The sequence below is a fragment of the Struthio camelus genome, chromosome 3, assembly GCF_040807025.1.
Source record: "Struthio camelus isolate bStrCam1 chromosome 3, bStrCam1.hap1, whole genome shotgun sequence".
NCBI lineage: Eukaryota > Metazoa > Chordata > Aves > Struthioniformes > Struthionidae > Struthio > Struthio camelus.
In genome coordinates, this window is record NC_090944.1 from 4,656,772 (window position 1) to 4,674,580 (window position 17,809).

Genomic DNA, 17,809 nt, shown 5'->3' on the forward strand with positions numbered 1-17,809 from the left:
CAGAGACCTCTGCCTGTTGTGAAGGCCAGGGGGGTCTATAAGAAATGCTCGCTGGCTTTCAGAATAGGGTGTTAGTGCTTTGGTTTCACTTGTGCTCGCTCATGGTGTCTGCCTGCATGCGCTGTCACACTGGAGCACCTGGCCAATGCATGCAGCCTCAACCCTCCCTGGGCAGAGGCAGGGGTTAACCCAGGCAGGGCATGCCTGGGGGCAGTTTGGGTGGGCCTTGGCTGGGAGGGGAAAGTTTCCCCCAGGCATGGCTGGCCTAGCTGTGGACTTGGGTGGGGACCGGTCTGGTGCTAGGAATCACAGAATGGTTGTGGTTGGAAGGGACCTCTGGGGATCATCTAGTCCAACCCCCACCTCCGCTCAACCAGGGTCACCTACAACATTTTGCTCAGGACTGTGTCCAGATGCTTTTGAATATCTCCAAGGAAGGAGAGTCTGCAGTCTGTCTGGGCAACCTGGTCCCGTGCTCTGTCACCCTCACAGTCAACAAGTTTTTCTTCCTATTCATATGGAAGTTCCTGTGCTTCAGTTTGTGTCCGTTGCCTCTCGCCCTGTCGCTGGGCACCACGCAGAAGAGTCTGGCCTCCTCCTCTTGACGCCCTCCCTTCAGATACTTGTCCACATTGATGAGATTCCCCCTCAATTTTTTCTTCTGCAGGCTGAAGAGTAATAGCTCCCTCAGCCTTTCCTCCTAGGGGAGATGCTCCAGTCCCTTCATCATCGTAGTGGCCCTTTGCTGGACTCACTCCAGGAGCTCCATGTCTCTCTTGTATTGGGGAGCCCAGATGTGGACACAGTACTCCAGATGCGGAAGGGTGCTAGGAGAGATGGAGTCTCTGTCCTTGAACGTGCAATTCATGTATGCTACTCCCAGCGCCTTTCCTCTTGGCCTGACTTCATGTATATCCATTTCCCCATCCCAGCGCTCTGACATGCTGGGGGAGGTGGGGGGCAATGGCCATTCCTGTCTGGGAGTGGTCCTACCACAGAACATCCTTCTGCTTCCTGTTGCAGGAACTGCTTCCACGTGCCATACTTTGAGAAGAAGGCCTGCACAGGCCTACTAAACGCTCCACAGAATGAATGGCCAAACCCTGGGGGTTGAATGAATTTTGGTGTGGGTCAGACCCAGAGTGTCCCCCGGAAGGCTGAAGGAAGGTGGGAGACTTTACCTGCCTGGACTCCTGGAGTGAGCCCCTTTTGTGGCAGAGCCTCCTTTGTAGCCTGAACTGATTGCTGAGGAGCCTTTGTGATGCCTGCAGGTGGAGAGAGGTGAAATTCACATCAACTGAAGCCAGCCTCCCCCAGCCAAACATGTGCCAGAGCTGAGCTCTGTGGCAGGAAAGCCTGGGGAAGAAGCAGGTGTGTGCTATTGGCAGTGCCAGGGCTGCTCTTCATGGAGTGGCTGTGGTGCTAAACCTCAGCCTGCTGTGGGGCTCTGCTCCACTGCCCCCTTCACTGCTTCCCCCCCATTGCCATTCCAGCAGGAAGGCCTCAGTGATGTGCAGGAAACGATCAAGAGTGAGAAGCCACAGCTGGAGCGCTGGCTCCGAGGGGTCCTGGAGGAGCTGAGCAGTGGGTGCTTGTGAGTAAAAGACTAGCAAAAGCTGCCCACCACAGACCTGTGCTCTCAGCCGGGATATGGGCAAGATCATGGGACTGAGAGCATGAGCTCCCCTTGCGTTATGCTCCGAGATGATAGGCAATCATTTTCTTGGCTTAGCACACCACCATATTGATTGCCTTCTGCCTTGGAGCATGGGCGAGGTGGTACTCGCCTCTGAATTCCAAAGACCCCCAGCCAGTGATGAAAGCCACACAGACTCAGTCTTGTGGCCTCCACAGACTAGTGCCTGAGCGGCACCTTCTCCTCATGCACGTCATTGAGTGCTGGGTGTAAATAGGCCACTTGGCTGCGATTGCAGCGCACACTTAAAGAACAAGGGCGCTTCTGTGTAGGCAAGTGCCCTACTGCTAGCAGAGATCCAGCCTGGCAAGGCTGCTTGCAGAGAGCCAGCAGGCTCTCGCAGGATTCATGCTGACGAGCTTTTCCATCAGGTGCTTTGTGACCTTAGCTGACAAGGACCGGCACCACTCTTCCCGCACGAGGCTGGATCGAGAAAGACTCGAGTCCTGCATGAGGGAGCTGGTAAGTGTGATTCAGCTGGGGAGGAAGATTCGGGAATGGGGCTGGACCCCATCAATGCGGCGGGGAACCTTGGTCCTTAGGGGTCTTGACTTCCAGTCTCTGCGGGTTGGTGGTTTGAGGTTTATTGCTAAAGAGGGGGACCCAAGAGCACTTCCTGTCTTGCACAGGTCCCACATGACCCTTGGGTCCACACCACTATGTCCCCTCCATCACGCTCTGCTTTTCATTGGGAAGAAATCCCGGAGTGCAGAAAAGGAGTCGCTTTATTGTCAAAGAGTTCAGGAGAGGGGAAAGCAGGAATGTGGGGGACTCTGCCGAGTATAGATGCTGCAGGGCTAGCTCTAGCCTGGGTATTTGGAGCTGGTAGGCCAACGTATTGGAAAGGAGCTGTACAAAGACCAAGTGGTTTATCCAGCTGACGCAATGAAGCTTCCTTAGCCAGCTGCATACAACAGAGTGATGAATGTGACCTGTGGAAGCCTCTATGTCCCCTCTTCTGAACTGCCAGATGCTGATTTGTAGTGGAGTCAGGGAAAGGGGAGAGGCTATGCTTAAGACAAGGCTTGAAGCCACTGCAAAATGCCATAAGCACAACTGACACCTCTCTGTCCCATGGCACGTCCTGCTGGGGCAGAAACCTCTGTGCTGTGGGACCCTTCCTATATCCTGCTGAGGTTAACAAAGGGGCGCCAGAAGTACCATTATCTGGATGCACATGGCAGGACTAAGGCATTTGTGTCCTCACCACGCCTTCCTGAACGCAGGGAGACCTGTCTGCTGCTTTTACCTTCTCTGTGCTCCATTGTGCTCTCATTCACAATGTGTCCTGGGCTCCCTTTTAATCACAGGAAAACATGGGTCAGCAAGCCACGACTCTGCGCTCGCAGGTGAAGAACACCACCATGAAAGACAAGGTGAAGCTGGTGCAAAACTTCCTCCAGAAACTCTGGTTGTTAGCTGATGAGGTGAGTTGCCCTCCACAGGGAGAGTGCCTGTTAGCTGGGTCAGCTTATGGGCAAATCCTGCGTGCAGGAGAGTTCCCTGGTGACACAGGTCTTCTGCAAGGAGCCAGTCCAAGAAGACAAGACCTTTGTTAGACTCTGCTCCTTTTCTAAAGGACCTGTATGCTCCTCCTGTGTCAAGACAGGTGCTTAAACCTCTCTTCAGACCACCTAATAGAAGTGCTCAGCCAAGGCAGCATGACCACTTCCCTCCACTGACTACACCAGTTATATCTAGTGTGCTAATTAACCAGTCTGTGGTGGGAACTGAGCCCTGGCTGTCCATCCTGGTGCACCGTGAGCCCAAGCCAAAATGCCCAGCCCTAACCCGTCCGCAGGTGAGGCCAGGCTTAGCCCTGGACAGGGCATCCCTGGAGCTGGTTGGAGGGACCCCTTGAGGTGGGGGAGTTTCCCAGCCTGGCCCAGGGCCTGAGGCAGGGCCCTGGCCTGAAATAGGTCACCAGTATACTTTTCACCATCTGGCAACTTTGCATAGTCAGTCTATAAACTGCCCCGTGCCTCCCAGGTTTGCCTATACGCTCCTGGATTGGAAAGGATGAGCATTAATATAAGTTGAAGAGCCCTTCCCAGACAGTAACAGAACTGGGTCCTCTTGCAGTTGAGCTAGAGGATGGTTTTGCCTGCCTTGAGCCGTGACAAGGCCGTGCAATTCCCCAGGGGAGCAGCCCCCAGAAGGTGGCAAATGTCCACCCAATATTGAAGTGAGCAGCCTGCAGCCATCTCTGATTTTTGCTAAGTAGAGAAAAATGTTAAGTAAGTAGCTCTTTGGAGAGCTTTCAGATGAAGCCATCTAATTATTATCACTGCGGTGTACTCTTGCTTCACTCCACCTCATGGGTGACAGTTAATAGCCGAATATGTTAGAGCTGCTCACAAAATTTCCAAAAAGATGTTATTTCTGCAAAATCTCTTGTTCCTTCCTGCAGAAAATTGCAGTTCCTCTGAAATTCGTGCAGTTTCTACCTGGGTCTGTATGGCTGCAGCCATTTGGGGTTATTGGTCCACGTGGAAGTTGTAGTTTGGCACTTGCTGTTCTCATTTGCCAATATGGGCGAGGCTCCTAGGCTTGGTGAAATAGCCCAGTATAAAGTAACTCTTTCCTCTGCTTTGGTTTGCCACAGCAGAAAATAAAGCAGGCTCTAAGGCATGATAGGAGATGTCCAGAGAGGGAGCTGCTTCCATTGTAGGGAATGGAAGTGCAGGGTACCTGCCCTACAGTCCTCGTGGGCACTGAACTAAGAGAAAGGGAAAATCTTCAGCCTTCCAATCTGGAGTTCTCCATGGCTAAGCTCCAGGGATGCATCCCAAGCTGTCTCACTTCCCCCTCTCTCTGTCACAGAGAAGCAGGTGTTTGAGCTGCGAGCCCACATGTACCAGGCCAGGAGTTTGTTTGCTGCTGACAGTAGTGGCCTTTTGGCTCCCTTTGCCCGAGTCGTCTTCCTCCCCCAGAGCCAATGCACCGAGGTGAACACTATTTCCTGACCTGGAGGAGTGGGCAATCCCTGGGGTTGAATGGGATACTTGTCCTATCATCTGTCCATCCTGCTGCCCTGCCATGGGGCTGGGTCTCCTGACTCCTGCTGAATCATGGATCAGGTTGACCGTGGGGTCCTGGGGTGCGAAAGCAGCCATAGCACTGGGGCCTGACTATCTATCTCGAGCAACCTTGCACTCAAAGGAAGCCTGTTGGAAGTCTCTTCCCCAGCTGCAGGCAAGTCCAACAGCCCTTTCACTGCATGTCCCTGGGCACAAGCACACAGCCACCCCGTTTCTGTGTGACTGAGCTTTCAGCTGCCTGGTGAAGAGAAACTGGACCCTACAGGAAGCAGGAGGTGTTTCTGTGCCATCTCTTCCTGTGCTGAAGGCTGCCGAGCTTTAGCAAACCTTGTGGAAGCTAGGAATAATTTGTGCCTGCCTGCTGTTTTTTCCTGGGAGAGTCCATGGGAGATGCGCTATGGCTCGCTTGCCTGCAGAGCAAGCGCCAGCCTACGGGTGCTGCCAGCACTGAAGTTGCAGCCTGTGGCCTGGCTCAGACAGGCCAGGCCTGGGGTCATTCACGGAAATGGGGTCATCCCTGTGGCTGCCCCTTTGCAGGGTACTGTTTTTGCCTGAGCATCTGCTTCCTTCTGTCAAATCAGGACGAGAAAATTAGACCATCAGAGCAAGGGGTGAACTCTGGGAGCTGCAAGTATCTTGGGTCAAGATCTGCCAAGCGAGTTAGACCTGTAATTCCCCTTCCTTTGGATCAGGCTTCAGATCCTAATGTGGCTCTTTCCCATCTCTTGCCCCATAAGCCATCAACCCTCTAATGGGTTTAGCCCCAGGTGCCTTCACAGTATGATCCAGTAAATATCTGTGATCCAAAGCACTGCTTGGCAATAGCATTAATACCCAATAGATGGCAGACTGCCACAGTGTCCGCATCTGCATCAGAGCTGCCTCAATTCTCTGAATAAGCAGTGGGGAGAGAAGGACCTTTACAAGACAAAATACATCTCATCTATTTTAGCCATACACCTTAGGAAGAGACAAGCGGTGCCATAAAGAGATTTCTTTTCTCTCCCCTCCCTAGTCAGGGATCCTGGGGTGCCTACCATGAAGTAAGGGAGCCTTTATGTTGTGGACATGCAATGTGACCCAAGATAAATCCCCTCATATTTTCAAAGTAACCTCCCCACTGCTCGCAGCACTGCAAAAAGTCCTGGTGCAGGAAAACTGAGATCAATATCCTCTCTGCTCCCGTTGTTCAGAGCCTTAGGCCCTGGCTGCTACTCCTAGCTGTAGTGGTAAATGCTGTTTCTGTTCCTCCAGGTTCTCAATGAAAGCCTTTGCCCAAGCTGGGACCAGCTGCTGGTCTTTGACAATGTGGAGCTATACGGAGAAGCTCACGAAATGCGGGACGACCCTCCCATAGTTGTCATTGAGATCTATGAGCAGGACCCAGTGGTAAGATGAATCTCAGCAGAGGAAAGCATTTCTGATTCAGGTACTGAGATCACTCCTGGCAAGGCAGCTGGTGCAGCAGATGTGAGAAGAAGTGTTTTTCCTGACCTGTGGAAGATGTTTCCTCCCTGTTTCCCAGGGCACAGAAGAAACTAGGAGCCTCTGCTGCTAATTGATCTCTTGCACTCGTTGGTGTCTTATGTTTGGAGCCAGAAGCAAGAGTTCAGGTGAGGCTGGAGGCAAGGATATATTACTGTAGTCTCTCCCTGTAGAGCAGTGCTCAGTCCTGGCCTCATTGCTGCCCCAACCCTGGGCCACCTCCTTCACCTTCCTTAAAGATGTTGGTGCATTAGGAAAGGCCTCGTGGATGGAAAGGCACCAGTGAAAGGTGGCACTGAGCTTTGGTCACGTACGTGCAGCAGACTGATCCTGTTCTGCCCATACTGGGGAGTGCTGTGGGGCTAACTGTGGAGACCTTTGGTTGGTCTCTCAAGGCAGACAAGAAGCCCCGTGCTAAAAACTCGAGTGCTGTCTTTGCCTGGCCAGGGCAAAGCTGACTTGATGGGCCGCACCTTTGCCCAACCTGGGGTGAAGATGTCAGATGAACAGTACTGCCCTCCACGGTTCCCTCCGCAGCTGGAGTGCTACCAGATATACCGGGGCAACTCCACAGCAGGCGACCTGCTGGCTGCCTTTGAGCTACTGCAGGTAGCAGCTGGACAGAGCCATCCCAGACCGAGGGAGGGAAGAGAGCGGGAGGGGGTGTGGGGGAGAACCGCGTTTAATCCACGCTTCTGTTTCTGAGGTGCTGCAAAGAGTGGTTAGTTCATGCATCCTAGAAAAGCTAGCAGGGTGTAGTATAGCTACTCGCAGCTCAGTGTGAGGGCAGCTCCTGCAGAGTTATGCTGGTGTGCAATGAATGCCAGCTTCTTTCTGGCAGGGAACCCTACTAAAGCGTTGCAGCAGCACAAACTCTCTGCAACATCCCTGGGCTATGGAAGCTGTCATTGGGAGTCTTGGTTCTCTCAAGAGATGTCAATGGGAAGGTCCCAGGTAAAAGGGGTGTGAGTTCTCATAGAGGAAGATGGTGTATGCTAAGCATCTTTGACAAGGAGCTCAGGGTGGGGCTAATCTCTCTCTGTAGGTATCCCTCTCTTTCCATTGACTAGACAGAGCAGGAGATGCCTGGAGTGGTTGAAGGTGGTGGAGTAGAGACCTGCTGGCTTTGCTCAGGCTTTGAGCTGGCCAAAGCCTGTCCGTATCAGCCTGTCAGCTGCACTAGTGGGTGGGCTTGGAAGTTTGCTTTGCTGCTGAATGTGCCCTGTGTGGAAGCATAGCACCACCTCTTCTGCTCCTATGAACACCTTTTCCCAAAGTGCCTGTACTGTACAGTCAGTGGATTGCTGAATCATCTAAGACTCTACAGACCCAGTGTGGGAGAGCAGGGTGTGCCGGTTCCCCCAGTTCAAAAAAGCAGACCTTAATCCGTGATGCATCTCTTCCAGATTGGAGCTGGGGGCAAGTCAGACCTGCCTCGTGTCGATGGGCCCCCAGGCATTGACAGGGGTCCCATCCTGCCAGTGCCACTGGGGATTCGTCTGGTGCTGAGTAAATACAGAGTGGAGGCAAATGCGTTGACAGCAGAGGGGTTTGTCTTGGGGCACCAGACTTGAATGCTGCGCAGCCAGATGGCTACACAGCAGAAGGTACTGTGTTGTCATGGCCTCGACCAGATCCCATTATGAGGGCTCCATCTGTTAGGCGAGGGTGATGTAAGGCAGAAGACTCTGTCAGTGGGTGTTTGAAGGCCAGGAGGGATCTTAGAGGTTCTGATGACAAGTTAAGCACCTACAGCCAGATGTTTGGATTGCAAGGACCTGCCTGTACTAGCTGCACAGGGAGTTAAGCTGCAGCAGCCCTAAAAAAAAAAAAAAAAAAAAAAAAAAAAAGCAGGATGACTGGATTACTACTTGCTTTCTTAACTGTGGGCACCATAGCAAGCCTAGGAGCTGCAGTAGAGGGCACTTGGTCTGAAATTCAGAGGAATGCACATTAGGGGTGTACACCTACACCTGAAGTAGTCACACTGACTCTCCCTTAGTATCGGTGGGAGGGGGAAAAACCCAAGATTGGTAGCCTGAAGCTCATTTGACCTATCTTGGACATCAAGGACAGGATGCCTGCTGCTTCTCTCTAGTGAGATATGGTGACACATCCATCAGGGCTCCTCACCCTAGGCTGACTTGGTAGACAATGGTGATGTGGGCAATAAAGACAGTGACATTTGGTGCATGACTCACCCGGCTGTTGTAGGTGTCTCTGCTAGGAGGAGATGCTGCTGATCGGATCCCCAGGGGCTCTAAAGAGATCCTACGTCCACGTTTTGCAGACTTTTTCATCTGGTCAAAGAAATACTATTCCTCTGGTGCGCAGTGTGAATATGGCCATGGGGGGACAGGAGGTGGAAAAAGCTCGTTTCAGGGGGACTTTTAATCATGGTGTTGGTCTCTTATCCCAAGAAAGGAAAGGGGAGGAGGCAGTCATTTCCCTGTTTCTGACAAAATGCTGCCAGTGCTGAATGAAGAGCCACTGCAGATGGGCTAAACTAAACTGATGTGGTCCTGCTCTATGGAGTCTGAGGGCAGAAGAGGGCTAGGAGAGGAGTGCTGAGGGCATCGGAAAGGAGATGTTAGGCTGTTGCAGGTGAGTCATGGGGTGGTTTGTGTGGGGTCAGTGAGAGAGCATGCTGCATGCCAGAGCCGCATGGAGAAGGAAAAGAAGCTTGAGGGCTCCATTGCTGCCCAGGTGATTTTGTGTGCCGTGAGGGATCCTTGCTCCCAGGGGATGAGGAAAGCCAACTCCTTTGGCTCCAGCAAAGAGGTCTGGCAGCAGTTGGGGGCAGTTCTTCTCACCTGTATGCCTTTCCTCCTCCTGCTGCCCTAGATGTTGTTCTGGGGACTCAGAGACCTGAAGAGAGTGAACGTGGCTCAGGTGGAGCGGCCCCGCGTGGACATTGAGTGTGCTGGAAAGGGGGTCCAGTCAGCTCTCATCCAGAACTACAAGAAAAGCGCCAACTTCAGCCCTTTAGTCAAGCGGTTGGGAGTGGTGAGTGTTGCCTCTTTCCTCTGAGCCCTTGGCCAAAATCCAGGCTTGGCTGGAGCTCAAATTGTGGCTGCTGGCCCCTTGCTTCCGTGTGCCCACGATAGTAAAGGAAGTGATCTCCAGCCTAGTTGGGGATCCCCTTTCTGTGATGGCTCCCAGGCCCAGCTCTGCCAGAGTTACATGAGACCTCTTCCTCCAACATGATCTCTCTTTGAGTCCCTACTGGCAACCACCACAATAGACATGCTGTAGCCTACATGCAGCCCTTGATAACCAGGACCCCTTTGCTTCCAGGACCTCCCAGAGAATGAACTGCTTCACCCGCCCCTCCACATCCGAGTGGTGGAGTGCCGGGCTTTTGGGCGTTATACCCTAGTGGGGTCCCGTGCTGTCAGCTCCGTCTGAAAGTTCATCTGTCGCCCACCAGAGAAGAAGGCCCACCATTGGAATATGACAGGTACCAGGCTTGGGCCAAGAGGGACAGGCTGGTGTGGGTCATTGGTGGGGCACCGCACACAAGTGAGCGATACAGAAAAGAAGGGAGATGGGTAGTAGGTTGTAAGGACTATGGGGCATTGTCTGCTTGGTTGTTAAATGAATTAGGATTCAAGGTTCACATCGAGGGGTTGGGAAGCCGTGGGGGCATGAGGTCATCGTTGCCTTTTGATTGGTTTGATCCATGGGTCTCACTGTGATAACTGCCTACTCTTCCTGACACCTGTCAGACAAGAAAGCCTGGTTCACCACTAACATAGCTGTGTTTCCGTGGCTCTACAATCTCCAACTGTTCCTCAGGACTGGGAGATGAATTTGCTCAGGACAGACAGCTCAGGCTCCCGTGGAAGAGATATAGTCAATACACTTAATGCAGCCTGGAGGGCTGGACTCATTGTTGTGTCATTGCAAGTAGCTTTTCTGTCCAGGGCACGGGCCTTGTGCTCTAGACTAGACTGAATTACTTAGATCTCTGGCGATTATAACGAGAGCCTGGGATGGCTTGCTTAGGTGGAGGTGCCTTCCCTGTGGACGTTTATAGCAAGGAGACCTGAAAAGTCATGGGGACAGCAGCAAGACCAGCAGTGTTCCTGGCACTGAGGTGGCCAGTGTTTGAATCCCAACCAGTGTACTAATTTCCGTGCTTTGGTCCCTCTCTGAACAAGAGGGTCACACGCCACTCCTGTCTGAATCCTGTAGGATCGCACTTGAGCTCTCAGTTTCCACTCTGCACTATCCTTTCTCTCTTGTTGTCTGTCTTTCTCTGTCCTCTGTCCAGTTGAACTGCTCAATGGCTCTCTGGCAATGGCCATCAGAGGTCCTCCCTCTTGCCCCACGGGGGAGCTTGTTGTCAAGGTGGAACCTGAGGTTCCCGTCAAGAAGATGGAGACCATGGTGAAGCTGGAAGCTGTGAGTATCCGTGTGTCGGCACTACTTTAGCATGTCTGTCTTCACTGCATTGTCAATAACTGGTTGATCCCCCCGCAAGCAGAGGCCACCTTGTGCTGTTGGGCATGTAGTTGGACTGATGCCTGGAATTAAAGGCCTTGGGGTCATAGTTAGTTGTACTAATCAGTCACGTCCTGTCCTGTCCTGGCTGAACTCAGCTGGTGCTTGCTGCCCCAAGACAGCCTGTCCTGGGCTAAGAAAATGAGGTATTGGTATGTTTTCCTGTGAAGACAGTTAAATAGGAATGAGCCCCCATGAGCATAACCCTGCCCCTGTGTTGCTCTGTCTGAACCATCGTTCTGTGAATGGTGCAGACTCGAGATGCATGCACCTCAGATGCATGTGGCACGGGGCTGATCCAGGCACACAGTCATCCTGATGCAGGCAGAGCCCTTTAGACCTACTGGGTCTGCCCTGAAAAATCAGCAGTCTACACATGGGACAAGCAACGTGTCCCCGAGGAGTCAGACTTTGCTCACGTGTTGAATAAGCCTGTCACCGTTTTCTTGCCCAGAATGGAAATTGGAGCACCCTCCTGTAGCTGTCTACTCCAGAGTGCGCTCTCTACCAAAAGAAATGCCTGTGTCTCTACAGGAAGCCCTTTGTAGGGACATGTCCTCCTCTGCAGGCAAGCAGCATGTGTGCATGCATGTGCCTATGGGCACATTGCAGGCTCCAAATGTGCATGCATATCCATGGCCCCTCATGGGCACATTTACAGAAAGACCACAGCACACACAAAGCCACTTCTGCACAGGTGCACGTGTGCATAAACACACAAACACACGTACAACCCACAAGTCCTTGTTGGATTTAGAAATGCACCTCTACCTAGAGTTCCTACTATACCTAGAGTTCCTAGCAGGTGCACAAAAAACTCTTGTCACTTGCATTTGCATTCACAAGGAGTCTGTTGGCCCAGCTGTGTTCAAGAGGACCCCCAGAGCACGTGTGCATGTGTGAAAAGCCCTGGCATGCACATGCTTCTTGGCTTCGGGAAATGTACCACAAACCTCCTTAGCTAGACAAAAAGAAGCTCCAAGGGAGCAAAGCAGTCTTTATCCATACTGAAGGCCCAGGTATCTTTCCAGGCCCGTGCTCTCATTGTTTGGGATTGGGGTTCTTCATTAGCAGAGCTCTCCCGAGAGGAGATGGGTTTGATGTGTCCCAGCAGACGTCTCCCTTGTATGCAGAGCTTCCCAGCCAGGGCTGTTCCTTCAAGGCCTTTGCTTCCTGCAACCGTGGGGAGCTGTTTGTGACTTCTCGCAGCTCACTGTGCACGTGTGTGTCTGTGTGCATTTGTACTCTGCTGCCTTTTGGCGGTGCAGTTGCCCACTAGCCTGCTGTTCCCTCTCCCTGTTCCCTTTTAGCCCTGGTGGCAGAACTCGGATGCAGTGGTGAAGGTGGAGGTGGTAAGTGACGGATCTGCTTCCGAGCATAGTTGGGCTGGGAGGAGCAGGAGAGACAGCACCCTGCGAGTGTGCATGATGATTATTCCCACCACAACTATGTGGTTGTGGTACCACCTCCCAAAGGCTTAATGGTGAGGCACTGAGCGGGCTCAGGATACCTTGCTGGGACAGGGGGGCCTGGTACCATGTAAGCTTCAGGTGCTTCAGCCTGGGAAATGCATGAGTGAAAGGGATGGTGGAGAAGTCAGGACATCTCTGGTTTAGGACTCTGACACTGTCTCTCTGGAGCCTTGGGCAGCTCCCTTTGCTACTCAGAGCCTGTTGTGAAAGGTGGCAGGTGCTAATGATAACAGGGTTCTGCCTTCTCAAGGGATTTACCTATCACCTTGGCCCTTTGAGAGACATCTCGCTTCCATCTGATCCCTCTTCTTCTCTGTCTTTGCTTCCTTTGTTCCTGCAGTCTGAGGAAGAGAAGGAGAAAAAGAAGAATAAAGGAGGAGGAGGAGGAGCAGGAGGAGGAGAGGAAGGAGAAGAGGAGGAGCCGGATGAGAGCATGCTGGACTGGTGGTCCAAGTATTTTGCTTCAATTGAGAGCAGTGGAGGGGTGCATGTAGGGGGGTGCAGGAAGATGTTCCCTGCCTGCAAGGTCTGGGCTATTTCCAGCAGAACAGCACAGTCCCAACATCTGTTGGGACAGCACAGCAGTGGACTGCTTTTGAAATGCAAACAGTGCCCATTCCCAGTACTAAGGCTGGGACCACTGGCCTAAGGAAGGAGGGGAAGTATGTGTATTGAAGTCCCCATCCCCAGTGTGAAAAATGGGGTGGTAGAAAAGCAACGATCAGCTGCTGTTTCTGTCTGTTGCCTCCCTGATCATTGCCGAGCTGGTAAGGGACACGTGGGCTTGCGCCAGCCAGGTGCTCGTTCTGTTTCCCTTGCTGGTACCAGCCCAGTCGTCTTCCCAGTGTCTCAGCTGCGAACTGCCCAAGTGCACAAGGATGCCATGCAAACATAGACACGTCCTCCTGCCCCATCCCCTGCGAGAGACTCTCCCTCGCACACAGTCCTGCTCATGGCTGAGCCCTGCCTTTGTGAGAATTCCTGCTCACGTACCAGTGCTGAAAAATTGTACAGTGAGGGAGAGGGTGTTTCTTTTCTCCTGTGGGGCCTGATCCTCCGCTGTTACACAGAACCACCTAAAACTAAAGGCTCTTTGCACTGGCAACATCCCTGGCCTTGGGAACTGCTCCTTGGATACCCTAGAGCCATCCCCACTTGCCTGGGCTCTGTCCAGCTTCCTGGATGGACACACAATTTAAACAAGTGCAAGAGAGAGGTAAAAGTGCTTTAGCTGTCAATAGGCTGTTCTTGCAGAGACCGGGGCAGCCTTGTGGCCAAAGGCTTGGGGCCATGCTGCTTTTCTCGCCAGCCTTGCCTGACTGTCAACCAGGCTTTCACCTGGCAGAGCTGAGCAGGATTTCTTTTCCTTGGGTGTACTTATTTTGTGTCTCGTTTGTATTCAGAGCACAGTTATTTAGCAGTGTCACTGTTGAAGACTGTGTTGAACAACTTTGATTTCTCCAGTTTGGCTAGATCCTAGCTCCCTGCTCAAAGGAGAAAGGGAGAGCTGCGACCCCTAAGCTAGGCACTTTCAATGAGCACAGAGAGCTCAGTGCAACTGGCCACTCGTTGTTCATTTTGTTTCTCCCCCAGCAACTTTGGCAGCAGGAAGCAGCTGCAGCAGAAGCAGAGGAGGAGGAGGGAATGGAGACTGCTGAGGGTGAGCTGTTTGCAAGCAAGGGAGGAAACGGGGCAGGGAAGGGTAGGACCAGAGTTCCTTTTGGTGCTTGGGCACCCAATTCCGAGCATGCAATTGCTCTTCTGCTCAATCAGATACTCGTGCTGTGTTGCATATCTCCAGGCGGGATCAATTTTGGTGAATGCAGACCTGGTATGGATTGTGTTGGGCTGACGTATTAGGCTGCAAATGCCAGGGGACTCCCAGTCCGAGTGTGGCATTGTGGCAGCCTCCAGCTCATCCCTGCTGGAAGGAAGGCTGTGTGGAAGTAATGAGATTAGTGACTAGGATCTGTGTTATTGACTGAAGGCATTTTTGTGCCTTCAGAAGTTAGTAGTCGCATCCCCTTGCCCATGCGTTTATAGAGCTGCAAGGCTGTGTGCTCAAAGTCTATTGAGAACAGCAAAGAACAGATACGTTAATATCGCATTTGCAGGGTTTTCCCTCGTCACCATGAGGGAGGCTTTATGGAGGCCTCCTTTTGCCCCAGTTTTGCCAGGGAAGAGTCAACTAGGCAAGATGTTTGGGATCCATCTAACCTGACTGCTTTTATCTTCAGTGTAAAGCTGAAGAGTGATCTGTTTAAAAAAAAAAATGTAATCTGAAAGTGTAGTCTGTGATCTAAAGCTGAAAGTGTAGTCTGTGTTCTGGTTTTCTAGAATGGGCAGTAGAGAAAACTATGCCTTTCAGGGCCGGTTCTCTGACCTATTTTAGATACTGTCCTGAGATGAAGTGTGCCCTGAGTGTGTTTTTCTCTCAAGGAGTCTGGGGGACAGTAGCTCAGATGGGGCATTGCAGATGCCTCAAGCTGGGTGAGGCCAATTTCATACCAAGAGTACTATGGGCTGTGAACATGAGTGAGCTGGGACCTGCTGTCCAAGGGTGACCTTGTCCACCCTGCAGGCTCTTTGGCAGTGCCACCAGCAGGGCTGGTAAGTTTTATTTCCCTGAGGAGCCATGATTGGCCAGCTCAGTCATGAAGACTGAGATGGGAATGGGCAGAGGGAGAAGGTTAGGAGCCTCTGCGTAGGGGCTCAGCAAAGGGCCACCCTATGGACTAAATGGGCAGTGGAGTAAAGAAGGGTAGCAGCAGATAGCACTGAGTTCCCAGCGCTGCCTGCTTCCCCTGCTCTCCATAGATCGTGAATTCAGAGGAGAGGGGGTGGTTGTCCTGTTCGTGCAGACTCCATTAGGTGGGAAAAATAGAGAGTCTGGCTTCTGTTGGAAGACTAGCCTTTGTATCATGAGAAAGATGAGGCCAGGTGCTGCTGAGCTTGGCGATGACTCTGAGCAGCTTCTGCCTGGGCTTGCTGTAGTAGCAGAGCTGTTGGGGGGGTGTCCTTGTATGCCTCCTCGTTCTCTGTCAGTCATTCTGAGCAGGGTTCACTTTCCCCTTTGACACTGCCCTTCCTTCCTGCTTTCCTCTTCCACATTAAAGGTTTATCTGTTGTCATCTGTCTGTTCTCATCTGCCTTGCGCAGCAGCCATGAAAGCTGGCGGGATAGAGGCAGTGAGGGCTGGGGATTGCACATGAGTGGGAGAAGCGTGCAGTGTTGTGCAGCCTCCTTTGAGCATGCTTTTCTAGGTAGACTGTACTGTGTCCTTGGCTGGTGACTGCTCTGAAGAGAGCGAGATCGTAAGAGCCTGTTGTTGCAGCTAGTCATTGGCGTCACCCTTGAAGAGCAGCAGTCTGTGCTTTGGCACTGAGCTTCAAGCATTGTCACCTCAGCCACACCTAGGCAGGGGTTTTGCTCTGCAAGCTGCGCACGTGTCAGGGGTCTGGGCACAGGAAGTATTCTCTTCCATGGGCGCACCTAGCAGGGCCCAGCCAGGTGCCCTTGATGTTTTTCACTCCCTTCTCTTTTCTCCAACGCCATTGCTGTCAGCTTCAAAGGACGTAGTGGAGACCAGAGTGAGATGGGGAAATGAGCCCTTCAGGGAAGACTGGGAAGGGTGTTGTACTAGCAGCCCAGCAGGACAAGTGGAAAGAAGACAAGAAGGTGCTATGGGCAGGATCAGATATTTTCAGTGCTGTTGAAACTAGGCAGAGCCTAGGCTCTCAGTCCATGTTTCGTAGTCCTCCAAATGACTCCTGCTCGGGTCAACTGTGGGAGTTCCCTACACGGAGATCTGTGGGCTCCTGGAAATGCTGTGAGCTGGGTAGCAATGGCCAGAGCTGAGGAAAGAGAGGAGAGAGGTTGAAGGGTTTCTGTGGGACTGAGATGGGAATTGCAGGCAGTAGTAGCTGTCAGCTTTCATGTTCCTCCTGTTTGAGTGCCTGTGATCATGTTCCCCCTTCTCTGTCTTCCTCCGCTCCACCTCACCCTCGTTTCCATCTCCTCCATCCCCATTGCTTCCCCTTGGACTCAGAAATCAAACCGGATGACTCTCCCATGAAAGGCTCCAAGGGTCAGGCAAAGAGCAAGAAGTCCAAGGCACCCAAAGATGATAAGAAGAAGCAGCAGCAGTGAGCCGCTGAGCTTCCTGAGAAGCAGAGCAAGCGGAAGATTGATGAACTGAAGGTATGTGTGTTGGCAGGGGGAGGAGGAGGCTCTGCCTGCTCAGCAGCAGGATGGAAGTCAGATCCTAGCCATGTGGAAAACACAGTAGGATGGATCAGCCCTGCTGGATGCATCTCACCTGTGTGAGGGGTATCTAGCACTGGGTGAGATGTGCCTTGGGACTGTCAAATTCTCTGCATAGACGGAGAGTTCAGGGTAACTAGCTTTGCAGGAAAGGACCTGGGATCTTGGGGACAGGAAAAGTCAGCAGTGAACCCTTCTAGCAGTGAAGGCCAAGTGCATGCTGGGCTGTGTTAGCAAGAGTTGGCCAGCGAGTTGAGGGGAGGGATTCTTCCCCTCTTTCTGGCACTTGTCAGATCCCTTCTGGCTTCTCTGTCCTGACTGGTGCTCCCCAGCGCAAGGAAGGCACTGACCTACTGCAGTGAGTCCAGTGGTGGAAGCCACCGGTGTGGTCACAGGTCTGGAGGACGTGGCATACAAGAAGAGGAAGAGGCTGAGAGCTGGGTTTGTTCAGCTTGGAGAGGAGAAGGTGAATGGGGGATTGAATTGTCATCTTCAGGTACCTGATGGTACATGGCAGGGGGATATGGCAGAGGACAAAGGAGAGTGCAGAAGGAAATGGACGCAAGATGCAGCAAAGGAAATTCCTGTTGGACATAAAGCATCGTTTGTTTCCTACAATGAACTTATTCATCATGAGTGTGCTGCAACTTTGCAGAGCCCTCAGTCCTTGGAGACATGGGAGCTTGACCCTGGGCAAGCTTCTCTAACTTTGAATGCCAGTGGTCCCTTCCCACCTCGGTTCCCATATGACTGTATGATTTGTCCATCCAGAGATGCCCCCATTTGATCAGGCAGCTCCCATGTTCAGCCAGTGGATGTCTAAAGCTCCTGAGGTGACTGGCATCCTGAGTGCCCAAACAGCTGCTGTATGTGGGGCTGAAACCCAACATGCCTCATGGCAGCAGGAATCACAGCCATCACTGTATGTAGTTCTTGGAGGGGTTTGTCCCACACAGTGGCTTTGTCCCACACAATGCAGCTGGAACCAGAAGTACTTGCAATTACAGGAAAAAACCAAAGGTGGGGGGAGCTATGATTTGCTCTCTGTAACTGCACTGAAGGATCAGGCAATCGTGTAGCTTAATGAGTAGTATGAGAAAGGCATCAACTTGGTCTTGAGAGTGGAGGAAGAAGTTCTAAGTTGGTGAGAACACCCTCCCCACGGTGGAATCAGAGTCTACAGCTATAGTAGGAGATGGATCAGGGCCAGGCATTGCCCATCAGCAACCCAAACCAGGACCCTGGCGCCAGGGCTCCAGGCCAATGTGCCCAGCCCCATCCCACTGCTGGGCAGGGGCAGGGAATAGCCTGGGGCAAGGCTATCCCATGGGCAGTTTGGATGGGCC

At 52.4% G+C, this 17,809-nt stretch overlaps 1 protein-coding gene across 1 annotated transcript in view; it reads left to right on the plus strand.

Moving 5' to 3' along the window:
* LOC138066514 (otoferlin-like) overlaps positions 1-17,809 on the plus strand; it is a 117,035-nt gene that overhangs the window by 86,236 nt on the left and 12,990 nt on the right. Inside the window, 14 exon segments of the mRNA XM_068936381.1 lie at positions 1,500-1,594; positions 2,068-2,158; positions 3,007-3,123; positions 4,507-4,644; positions 5,992-6,126; positions 6,670-6,831; positions 7,629-7,748; positions 9,067-9,228; positions 9,520-9,682; positions 10,499-10,629; positions 12,051-12,080; positions 12,541-12,684; positions 13,794-13,860; positions 16,249-16,400. Of these exon segments, the coding sequence (XP_068792482.1) occupies positions 1,500-1,594; positions 2,068-2,158; positions 3,007-3,123; positions 4,507-4,644; positions 5,992-6,126; positions 6,670-6,831; positions 7,629-7,748; positions 9,067-9,228; positions 9,520-9,682; positions 10,499-10,629; positions 12,051-12,080; positions 12,541-12,684; positions 13,794-13,860; positions 16,249-16,400 (1,707 nt within the window).